The 12,716-nt window shown below is 46.5% G+C and overlaps 1 protein-coding gene across 1 annotated transcript in view; it reads right to left on the bottom strand.

The window, feature by feature from the left end:
• Positions 1-12,716, bottom strand: part of NCAM1 (neural cell adhesion molecule 1) — a 274,693-nt gene that overhangs the window by 60,897 nt on the left and 201,080 nt on the right. The window contains exons 10-14 of the mRNA XM_077839698.1: positions 11,529-11,558; positions 7,109-7,259; positions 6,063-6,247; positions 5,024-5,120; positions 3,988-4,158 (exon numbers count right to left, since the gene is read on the bottom strand). Of these exons, the coding sequence (XP_077695824.1) occupies positions 3,988-4,158; positions 5,024-5,120; positions 6,063-6,247; positions 7,109-7,259; positions 11,529-11,558 (634 nt within the window). The remainder of the gene's footprint in view (positions 1-3,987; positions 4,159-5,023; positions 5,121-6,062; positions 6,248-7,108; positions 7,260-11,528; positions 11,559-12,716) is intronic.

Below are 12,716 nucleotides of genomic sequence, written 5' to 3'. Positions count from 1 at the left end.
CCATTTTCATATCCTGTAATGTCAGGCACACAGATGGAGCGCGGGCTGTGCCTGGCCCTGCAGGAAAGCCCCAGGAACAAAGCCACCCTCTTTTGTGGATAGTTCAGTGTAAAGACTGCAGGGCTAGCATTGCCGCCTGGGCCTCTCCAAAGGAGATGAGACGAGGTGAGGCCCAGAGCAGACACCAAGGGGAGCAACCGCGGCACCCGTCACTGGGGCTCTCCCAGGAGTGATCCTACATACCCCAATGTGGGGCTGTGGCTGCAGAGTGCACAGAGCCCAGTGCTGGTCAGCTGCTGGAGTGTGGCTTCCAAGCCCAGGCTCCCCGAACGTTTCACAGAAACAGTCCAGCAGCAGCCAAAGCAAGGCAAGTGACAGAGGGATGGGAATGCAGATGTGGCAGCACAAGCATTCACATGGCGTGTCTGTGCGCGTAGGGTGCATACCTACATCTGCTGCATCCATGAGAATGGATAGCTAGCTGTATTTTAACCACACCGCGGAATAAAGCCACTGCTCTCCCCCCAGACAGAACAAGGGGTCTGCACAGCATGGGGGCACGTGAGGAGCCAGGCACACTCCAGGCTCCTAAGTGTTCCCATCTACCCCTTTAGCCCCTCTTGCATCCATGTGCAAAGCTCAAGGTATGACATCTGGGCTTGTAATCAGTGCAAGTCACCGAGAAAGAACCTGAATGGGACCCTGCAGTGAGAACAGGAGCTTCGTTCCTGCATGCTGGGGAGCATACATATGCAGGGGAGGCTGATTTGTCAAGGCAGCCACAGTGCATCTCTGCTCAGCAGAGAAGAACAAACATGATGTGCTGGATGGGTGAGACATCAAAGGGAGGATCCCGGCAATGGAAAAGATCTGGGAAAATCACTGCTTTCCACCTGAATGGCTCACTGCTCAATGTGCACGCAGGGTTTGTACTTCATGTTATTTGTGGGCCATTGCTTGGCATATGCAAGGCAGAATGTCTCACTCCCCTTACAGACCTCCCAAGATTCTGGTTGTAGGGTCTAGGCCTCGTTGTGTTCCATCATACAACTTAGTATTCAATACCAATTGGGAAAAGCAATGCCTCAAGGGGAAACCAGATCCCACAGAGCACACCGTCACTGTCACATGCTGGATTCTTTAGAAGGAGGGGCCGAGAAAACCATTTGCTATTTGTCTACGGTATCGTGTGTGATTAAATGGGCAGAGACCCTCAGTTTAAGCTTTGCAGGCTGGTGGTACTCGACAGGCTCTTGCAGATGCAGCCAGACTAGAGGTTTTACACATCACCTGACTCCTAACCCAGCTCAAAGGTTGACAGGAATCATTCTGGATTCCTCACCTTGCCCCAGCTACCACAGCCTCTGCATGACCCTGAGCCATCACCGTGGGGACAGATTTCCCTTCTTCCTGACACAGCACAATTTAAAAGCAGAAACCCTGGAGGCGCAAGCGATTGATGCGGGAGAAGAAGTACAGCTATCTGTCTGCTCAACTCCTGTCGAACTGACTGGGAGCCAAGCCTCCAGCAAGAGAAGAGGCTGCAACCCTCCCTTAGGAATCAAGCCGTGAGGCTCAGACACAGTTTAAGGAGAGAGGTGGGAGGGGGGACTTAGTGAGGTTTTTATTGGCTGAACTAAAGAAAATCTATTTCCACTTCACAGAAAGGAAGAAATGGAGAAACCAAATCTGACTGTACCTATGGCGATGTAATTCCTGTGGGGGGAAGGGACTCTAGTGTGCTATGGTAATGCAAATAATAATACATATGGTGGAACCCTCTGGAACAAAATTCTCCCTCCACCAGCGCCAAACCGCCTTGGTTTACTGGACTCCAGGGGGAATTTAAGGTGTATAGATTTGCACAGACTGTCGCCATGCTGCATGATTTGATGGGAGTTAGACCTCCTGGGGAAAAGGGAATTTGGACTCTGCTGACTGGTTGCTTTCTGTAGTTTATGGCAGCGCTGCACAGAGTGCCTTGGGCAGGAGGTACAAACCAATATACATGAATGAAACCATTATGCAGATTAATGGGGCAGCTCCATCTGGGTTCCTGTGTGCAGAGCTGGTCACCCCATCTTGAATAGGGTATTTAAGATTCTTTAAGTTTTCACTGAAAAATTCCCAGGCTTTAAGAAGGTATTATTTGTTTTTTTTACTGATTTTCACCTCAATTTTGGACCAAATACATGAAAATACTGATTATGTAAAGAAAATGCAGCACACTATGCTAGGCAGATATGTTTGTTAATAAGTTAGTCTAAGTGTAAATATGAGGCTGTCTGTTAAAGGAAGGCAATAGAGTGGCAGATAAATACACATGTGCATTCATATGTGTATGTATTGTTAATATACAGTTCATTAAATAAACCATAGCATTAAACTGCTTTTACGTTCAATACTTTATTTTTCTCTATTAGTTGCTTTTATTCGGTTTTCCAGTCCCCCAATGTTAAATGTGATATTGACCCAGAAAAACGTGACGCTATTTTTTGCATTAATTTTCATCCATTTTTTAAAATTTTTGTAGTAACACTTAAATTCCTGGGAAATTTTAAACAAAATAAAAACTGAAAATGAAGGACCTTGAGGATATTGCTGAACTAGGAAGGGTACAGAGACCGGCAAAGAGAATGACTGGGGGCCTTGGAGGTTGAAAGGCCTGGGACTATTTACCTTAGAAGATGAAGAAGAGGGGACTTGATAAAATTATATAAAATAATGACTGGTCTAGATGGGACAGACCAGGAACTTCTGTTCTCCCTGTTTCACAACACAAGAACAAGGAGACGTTCAATGAAACTAAAAGATAGGAAATTCAAAACTGAATAAAGGAAATATTTTTTCATGAGTGATTGGATTGTGGAATTCACTGCTACCAGATGTCACTGAGGCCATGAACTGTGCAAGATTTGAAAAGGGATTATACATTTGTATGGAGAAAGAATATCCCACTATAATAGTTAACACTAACAAAAACTTTGGGAGGGATATTAAACTTCATGCTTTAGGTCTTAATCCGATTATTCAGTATTAGAGATTAGGATGAGACCTTCATAGGCATGCATGTTACCACACATCTGCCCACCATGGGGTTTCTCACACTTTCCTCAGAAACAACTGGTACTGGCCACTGTTAGAGAAAGGGCACTGGGTTAATTGGACCATGGTGACTCCTATATTCCCAAATAACGTGTTCTAATGACCAATATTTTAGTGCTGAACCTGCCCATGGAACGTCCCTGACAGATGACCTGGAAGGTCCCTTAAAAATGTTAAAGCTGGAGTTAATTCCGATGCTTAAAAGGGAGGGTTCTTCTTAACCACCCCCGGCTATATAGATTTCTGTCTAATGAGTGAGTCTCTCTCTCTCTCTCTCTGCTTAGATTCATCCTCCCTATGAAGCATGGTGGTACCCTCCTCTTAAATGAGCTTCTTGCAAACCAGTCTGATGACCCTTTGACCCAGGGAAAACTGGATCTGGAACTCAACTGGGTTTGGCTTTAAACGAAAAGATCAGGTGAGCACAATACTATTTCTGTTGCTTAGATCACAGTTACTTAGACTGCAAGCTCTTTGAGACAGGGACTGTCTTTTCACGTGTGAACAGCAACTGGTACAATGGGGACTGATCCCTGATTGAGAAATCCAGGTGATACTGCAATACAAATAACTACATACGTAATAACAATAGGTCTAGAGTCTTTGTTGACACTATTGTTTTCTGATCCTGTAAGTAGTGGGGCTCTGCACAGCTGAATGGCAGGAACAGAGCACACAGCAGGGTAACTTGAAGGCATACACTTCATACCAGTGGGAGTGATTTTAGAATACCACCAACACTTGACCATGGTGTGGATTCCACTTTGGGAATCCCGAAGAGCCTAGAATGGATGCTGAAGTTAGAGGGGGGAACTTTCTCACTCCAAAAACAAGAAGTGACTCTTGAGATGCTAAGAGGGACAATGATTTTTCACACCCTACCTTCTTTGGCATCATACCACCTGGAATGCCAATCCTCCTCGCCCCATGCTCTCCATTCCGCCTTGTACTTGAGGATGGGCACCCCACCGGTGGCCTCGGGCTCATCGAACTCCACCTGGGCAGTGCTGGAGTAGGGCTCCACTCTGTCAATGGAAGGAGAGGACGGAGTATCTGGGGGAGGAAGGAAAATAATAAGCAGTGATGTGCAGAGGGCAGGTGGCAAATGTTCATACAGCCTGTGCCCTTGGAGAGCAGGTGTCTGTGTCAATCCCAGAAACATCTGCCTGCATTCTGCCTTGTGCTCAGGCCCACAGGTGGGACCCTGTCCTCGTCCAGGCTTGCTACAGGGACTCTTGGGAAGCAAACAGGTTCTCTGTGAATTGTGGAGTTTTCATTTCCTCCCTCCCATCAGGGACAGGAGACTCGCAGCATTTCCCTCCTGGTCACTTATTTACTCTGACGAATAAATACAGCTGGCACATGGCTATGCATGCACCCTGGAGACTATTCTGCTGCTTCGGGCCTTCCTCACAGAACATTTGAATGTACAGCTGGGTAATTCCTAACTATTTCCATGGCAACCGGGCACATTAATTATTGAGGGCACTCTGAGTTCAGGATAGTGGAGCCCCTCCCAGCCTGTTTGGTTACCAAGGCAGGTGGAGAAGCCTGTCTGGCTGGCATGTGCTGCTTTGGGATTTGTGTGTGGCAGCAGTTTTATGGAGCATAGTTCACAGCGCTGCTATTAAAAGCCAAAAAGCAAGATTCTGTCACAGCATCAGTGGGTACTGTAGGGTGCACAAAGGCCTACTCGGGCAAAAAGCAGCCACCTCCAAAAATGGGGCAGGAGCCAAAATTCCTGGAATTGACACCACCTTCAAACTTGTGAGCTACAACTGGCTGCTCTGATGTCCCTCAAGGCAGACACCTGGAGTAGAGAAAGGCTTTCCCTTCATCACACCAGTGCAATGACTGCCTGTGCATCCTGCCAGCCGTCCTCCTGTCAATGGATCAAGGGGCTGTGTGGGACACTCACCTGCTTGCACAAGGATGAATTCTGAGGACTCCTGGCCGATGCGATTCACTGCGGTGCAGTTATAGTTCCCAAAGTCATTCTCGGAATCCGGTGTCACCTGGACGTTTAAGGATCAGGAGTGGGGGTGTTTAAGGATGCACCCAGATCTCAAAGCCCAACTTCCCCAACCCCTGCTGGGTTTTACTGAAAGGGGAGATACCAAGGTACCATAACATGGATGCTGAGCATCAGCGCATCAGAGACACATGCAGGCTGCCCAGGGGCCCTGTGGTGATAGGTGAGAAGCTGAAGAAAAGGCCCTGCCTCTGCTCCACAGGCTGTTCAATTTACAGGGGTCAAAAGGCCTTCTTTAGCCTCCTGCCTTGTTATCTCCTCCTTTCCTGCACCCTCTCTCCTTTAATCAAACTGCACAATGACACACACATGTACCACAGTGAAGGGGAAGAGACTGTAGATCAGGTGCGTCTCCACAGATATCGTCCCGAGATACAGAGCAAGAGACTGTGTCTTCCTAGGGCTCTGTGCAGCACTCAACATAAAGGGGTCTCAGTCCTGACTGGATCCTTTGGGAACTACCCGGATAGACACAACAAATGAACAACAATCCTATTTCATTTGTAAGTTGGGTGCTTCCTCCTGATTCCTTGCCCTGCCTACAATGATGCGTCACTCTCACGTGTTCCCTCTTGTCCAACATTTAGACTGCAACCTGTTCAGGGCAGAGAATGGGCCTCTTACTGGTTTGCAGCCAAGCATGCTTCTGACCACTAACGAGCAATCCATTCTTCAGCCCTTTATTGGAATGGTCCTGTCTCTTGGCACACAGCGTGCCATCTCTGCTCCTGCCACAGGCCAGGCCATAACTTCTTGCCACTAGGGGCTGGAAATGCTTCTTCCCCGTTTACAGATGGGGCAGCAACAGACCGCACAGAGGGACAGAGAACTCCCATCAGGGCTCTCGGTGCCACAAACATACATTAATCTATAACTCATGAAGGCTGTACATTCATATCCCTCCCCTTGAGAGCCCCGTCCTCACCTCCAGGTAGCTGGCTGATGGGGTGTTGTAGATCTTGATGTTACTGTAGTTGGAGCTTGGTAGCAGCTGTCCATCCCGGAACCAGGAGATGACAGCACTGGGGTAAGCAAACACCTCGCATGTGATGTTCACTTGATTCCCCTCCCAGGTGTAGACTGCCACAGGGCCCTGCAGCTTGGGGGCATCTGGGAACCAAGACAGCATCATTTGAGGCAACTGGAGCCATAAATGCCCCCCTGCACCAGCCTAGTTCCCCAGCTGGGGTTCTGTACTCCCATGCAGGAAATCCAGGTCTGGTTCCCGGGCCTGGTGTCCTGACCTCCACTCCTTGGCAGGGGATAGGAGTTGGGGCTGGCAAGGGCTGGGAATGCTAAGCTCCTGGGGGTGGGGCTCAGCAGACAGTGCATTACACATCCAGGGAACAGAGCGTGCCTCCTGCCACTCACCCATGGGTGCACGCCCTCCAGCTACTCAGAGAGCACCGGGGATGCTCTACCAAAGGGAATGATACCATGGGTGGAGGATGTGGAGCAGAGGGCTCCTCAAGTCCTGCCAGGCATCAGTTAGGCCGTTCAAAAATGGAGTTGGGGGAAGGTTTGAACAGCAGCTGCCCTGCTGTACCAAGCCAATGCACGAGGACTGAGGAGGATCTAGCTTCCTTGCTCTACCTTCAGGAGGCACAAACCTGGCCCACAAACACTTTGGGACGTGTCACCAGATGGTGTAAACTGATGCAGCTCAGGACTTGCACTGGAGTGGTGCTGATTTACACCAGCTGAGGGCCCCAGGACCCTTCATTTGCGCACACAGAACTGTTTATGGACCCTGCTTTATTTGTCTTCCCAGAAAGCAATATGGCTGGTTCTTACCCCAGAAACTGATTCTAGACTGCGTGGACTCCCATGACCTTCGCTGAAACAGAACATGGCTCACTGCCATCTAACAGGCATCAGCCTTCGGACAGCATGCCCTGCGGCCACGTGAGCCACTTCTTAGGGAATCAACACTGCCCCCTCTGCAGACAAGAGCCCATTGACCATACTTACATTGCACTTCAAGATACATGGCCTGGGAGTCTTGCCCGATGGTGTTGCTGGCTGTGCACACATATTCTCCAGCATCCGTGTACTGAATGTCCTTGAGCGTCAGGGAGGACACTCGGGCGTGGCTGTGCACCACTATCCGCCCATCCAGAGTCTAGTAGGAAAGGAAGACAGAGTACGAGACTGGGCACCAAGCCGCTTGGGGCTGACAGGGTATAAGGAGGCCGGGCCACTGTGGCACCAGGGTTTAATACAGTTCTATTCCCCCATCAGCTCTCCCTGCCCACCCCATGCTCAGTACTTTAGAAGCAATCACCTGCAAGCAGTCTAGAGCTGTATAGTAGTGAAATTTACCAAAGCAGCATTACTCCTTGCTGTACAAGGCTGAATGCAGCAATCCCAAAGCACCAAGGAAGTGGGAGAGGAGTTACCTATCCCACGCTGGCACATGTCAAAAGATACGCAGCTAAGGAAGGTGGTGTCTCCGGTTGAGAGGTGTCCAAGCTTGGCAAGCCATGGCTCTTGTGTTCAGAGTTACAACGCAAGGCTTGATAGATACTAGCTAAGGGATTCCCCACTTACTGCACTCTTGTAGAGCCCTACTATGACTAGGTCAGTTTCCAACAGACCTGAACACCAAGATCGCAGGCTTGATTCTCCTCTCACTTGTATCTGTTTTACACCGGAGTGACGCTACTGATTTCAGTGGAGTCATTCCCAATTCACATCAGTGTAAGTGAGCACAGAACCAGGACCCTGAGTTTGAATCAGAGGCCATGTAGTGTGAAAGTTCAGTGCTCCTGTCTGAACATGGGGCTGACCTGCACAAGATTTGTAAACAGGGTGGGAAAATATATGAGTCTTCGAATACCCTTGCTTGAAGTTTTCGTAGGGTCTGTGAGTTTAAACAAGTTCTGTAATAAGGTGATTGGCTTCAAGCCGATTTAGGAATTGCTCCTATATGCGGTGTGTGAGTATATATATGTCAGGCAGTATATAGATAGGGAGCATTACATCCCGGTCACAAGGTGTTCAAAGAGATTACAACCGTCTGTCAGAATCACCTTGTTCCTTAACAACTGAAATGTTGCAACTCCTAACATCCCTGAATCATAAGAATGAATCATTCAAGACAGGCTCTCCCAACCCATATAACCATGGAACTTTGTCACCTTTCCCTGCTCCTTTTGCCTTACCGACTACTCCAATTTAAGCCCTTTGAAACACAGATATCTACTTGTTTGTGAGTGCCTAACAAGCTTCTGGACGCTACCAACTGGTAAATTGCACTCCCTTGTGTGTGCGCAACTGCGTGTTGTGATTACAACAGTAAGTACTCCAAACTCCCAGCTAAACAGACTTACAATCTCAAACCCCAAAGAAACTCTGAGCCTTAGCAGAGAGCGCTCTATTGAGCTCTTGGGTGCACAGCTCTTCTGGGTCTAAGATATCTTTTTGTTTAGAGGTTGCAGCCTGGGAAAAGCTTGAAGCTGAAAGAGTTAATTATAAGTAAAGGTGATCATCCAGCTCTGAACAAGTTGTGCTGAAAAGACAGGCCCCGCTGTTTCCAGCTCTATCTCAATCCATTAACTCAGCACTTTTTTGTCCTTTAAGCCTTTCATATCTACAAGCAGAAAATTGATATCCATTGATAAAATATGGAAGCAATTCGGCCTCTCTCTCTCCTGTCCCCCCTGCTCCAAGAAGGTTTGCGGCAAGCTTGACGAAACCAAGCCATGGCCACATGCTAACAACTTTGCCCTCTCTCCCTGGCACAGTCTCCAGGACAGAGACATAGAGCTCTATTTCACGCATGCATGGGACAGTGTGCCAGTCTGGATCACTACATTTGGTAGCTTTACAGGTGCTGTGAAAGGTTTCCTAATGAGGCATTAGTCTATCGCACTATGTTTTCCATGTGAAACCATATTTTTTTGTCTTTGCTCATTGTGCTGTGGTCATAAAAGTCAGACCAACAGTACATCTAACCCAGTATCTTGTCGTCCAACAGTGACTGGTGCCAGATGCATCAGAGGGAATGAACAGAACAGGACAATTATCAAGTGATGTGTCCCCTGTCGTCCAGTCCCTGCTCCTGGTAGCTGGAGGTGTAGGGACACCCAAAGCACAGGGCTGCATCCCTCACCATCCTGGCTAATAGCTATAGATGCACTTATCCTCCATGAACTTATCTAGTTCTTTTTTGAACCCTGTTATAATTTTGGCCTTCACAACATCCCCTGGCAACACGTTCCATAGGCTGACAGTACATTGTGGGAAGAAGTACTTCCTGATGTTTGTTTTAAACCTGCCGCCTTTTAATTTCACTGGGTGACACCAGGTTCTTGTGTTATGTGAAGAGGTAACTTTTTCACTTTCTTCACACCAGTCATGATTTTCTAGACCTTTTTCATACACCCTCAGTCACGTCTTCTCTAAACTGAACACTCCCAGGCTTTTTAAGCTCTCCTCACATGGAAGTTGTTCCAGACCCCTCATCATTTCTGTTGCCCTTCTCTGTACTTTTCCCAATTCACAGGGCATTAGATGTTATCAAAAGAGTTGGCCTGGTTTTCAATACTCCAGAGCTAAAGGAACATTTACTCCTACGTGGGTCAGGAGAGTCTGTTTTTAGGATGTTTGAGTCCTCTCCAAATAGAGCACACAGGTACAACCCCTTGCCCCCGCCCCCCGGCACACAACTGCCTCTCACACATATTGGCATCATTAGCAAAGTGGCAAGCACCACCAGGCAGAGTCACCCTGAAATATTGGACACAGTTGGAAAATCAAAAGGAAGGAGATGAGGGACCCATCCTAGCTCTGTGCTTTCATTATCCCAGTCAGAGTGCACTTAACTGGGAATTAGCATTGCCTTGCACAGATATCAACAAGGCACCATTAATTTGGGACCGGATTATGTTGGAGCGGAATGTTTCAGATAAGTCCAGTTCACAACTCAAGCCATAATAAGACTGTCTGTTTTGCCTGTAACTGAGCTTTTAACAGCTGTCTGTGATAACACTCTTTTTGGTTCATATCTGCTGCTAACTTCTGACGCTCTCCCTTTCTCCAGTACATTCTGGGCTGGAATGGTGAGGGAGGATTTACAGGGCTATGCCGAATGAGAGCATGGCTGATTGGGGTTCAGAAGCACAAGTAGCTAACAGCTACTTCCCCTCCAAAGTAGCTTACGCAAGGCAAGAGTATAATAAAGTATCCTTCACAAACCCCCACTCAACTCCTTTAGAAGTCAGGGAGGGAAACGATTTCAGACCGACTAAGTTTAGTAGCATTACTTTTGAAATTAAAAAGGCATGAGATACACAGTGCAATGTATTAAAGAATATACAATTATAACATGAATTAACTTAGGCATAAAGAAAGGAAACTATTAAAATTCCAAATCCTCCAGTAGAAACCAGCATGAATATTCTACGTCTCCATCTTCCATGTTCATGGCTCTCCAACATACTACTTCAGAACAGGACGAGGCAAGTTCCCATCATCCTCACCTGAAGCAGATGTTGATGGGCTTGGGTAACAGCCGAACCTTGTCTAAACCACATCGCCCTCTCTACTTCTATTGGGTTAAGATACTCAGTCAGGCTACCAAAATACTGCTGCTAAGAATACGAAATGCAGTCACCAAGCTCTAACCACCACTGCTATTTGCTTGGGAATTAGGTTCCCAGGCACATTTGGAAGGAAGAAGTCTCTCTACAAATCATGAATATGTAAAAATAGAATATTTTAAATACATAATTTCATGTGAAAAATATCAACCAATTTGCACCAAATTGTGTTATTTAAATACACTTAACTCCCCCCAAGTTTCCCCTCCTCCCCACAAAGAGATAGATAGATAAGGTAAATTTAGGAGCATTTTGTGGAGAAACGCAGCCTGGGGACATGTAATTACATTGCTTTTGAGATGGAATGTGATGCAATTGTTCTTTAAGAGAAGACTGAACCTAATGAGAGCAATGAGCAAACAGGTGAGTTGGGCTGGAGTGGAGGCAGCCAGGTTCTTAGAGGGAAGCTACTTTCCCAAACTACATGGAAGGGAAAGTCTCATAATTCCAGCGAAGTGCCACCTCTCGGGTGGCCATTTGGCTAAATGGGCTTTTGTCTATTTGATTTCACATCCACTGAAAATTACAGTCTTGTGGTTTAAATGGCAAGTAGGGTTCTCACGCATGACCTCTGCCAACTCCTAACACAGCTTGTTTGCTCATCCAAAGATGCGTCACTATAAGTCAAGCAACTTCTACCACTATCAGCTGATCTTTTTTCTTTTTTTAATATGGTTAAATTACTAATACTGGTTTAGCTGGCTTGGTTACTGTACTAGCGATATGTTAATCTGTAACACTTTTAAAAAAACCTAAAGGGATTGGCTACTGGTCTGGTAATCTTATACCTCTTGCTTCTCGGGCCGAGTCCACGAAGCCTGGAAAGAACAGATATAAAACACACACACACACACAAAAAAAGCAATAGAAGTTTATCAAGTGTTGCATTTAGGTAACATACTGTATGCATCACACTGCATTCTGTGCACATGCAGGCTCCAATTTAGATCACTTCTGGGAGGGGAAAGGGGAAGATGAGGTGGGAAATAGCACTGATATTTCCATTTCCCAATATAACTTCAATTTGGATTTGCATTCAGCATTTTAATTTTTTAAAACTGATTTTAAGATGAATTATTAATCAAGGGCTAATGATATTTGAAGACTTTGTGCTTCTGCTGTTGCACATTAAGCAACTGTATATTTTGCTCTGGTGCATCTCACCACTTCTATAAACATGTTCCATGGAAGCAACTCCGATGACCCAGGTCACTCAATGCAAAGATATTTATAGAACTGGTTTCCTAATGCTGATTTTGTTATTTGCACAGATACACTGTTAACACAGCCATGCATTTGTACCATTTTTACATGCATGCTTTGTCTGGAATAAGAGTTCTCATATTACACAGCTGAGGAAAAATGTGAACTCCAGAATCAAACAAAAGACAACAACAATGAACTCTTTACTCCACTGGGTAATTCTCCAGCTAGCAGTCCACTTAGGGATGCTCTCAATCCTTACTGGGGATGGAACAAACAAATAGCAGGCACTCTCTCCAAACATGCACTAGCCTTATCAACAAAGGTAAGTTTCAGAGTGAGCCAGCAGCAGCCTAGGCCATAATCACCCCTGTTCAGAAAGACCAGGGGTTGTTGGGTTCACTTTTCCTCTATCAATCGGCTTTTCATACACTTTGTCCTGCCGTCTGTTTCATTTGCAGCTTGACCTGCTTCCATTCAGGAGTCAAAAATCACCTGCTAATATCACAGCCGTGAGGGCGTTAGCGTGCGACCCAAAGGCATGAGTATCTCTGATGGTTGGATGATAGCGGCATACACAAAGAACAGGAGATGGCAGAGACAAAGATGGACATTCAGTTAATGAGGATGGGAAATGCACCATTGTTTCCAAAGGGCTTCCAGTGAAGTAAATGTGATCAGCAAACAAAATGAGATGGAAGTACTAACATACAGTACAGACTTGCCTGATTTCACATTCTCTACTGTTAACCCACCAACTTCTGCACTAGTTG

Source organism: Eretmochelys imbricata, chromosome 22 (genome assembly GCF_965152235.1).
Source record: "Eretmochelys imbricata isolate rEreImb1 chromosome 22, rEreImb1.hap1, whole genome shotgun sequence".
NCBI classification, from domain to species: Eukaryota; Metazoa; Chordata; order Testudines; family Cheloniidae; genus Eretmochelys; species Eretmochelys imbricata.
Note: the sequence above shows the minus strand (reverse complement) of the source record. Positions and strands in the feature narration are given on the sequence as shown.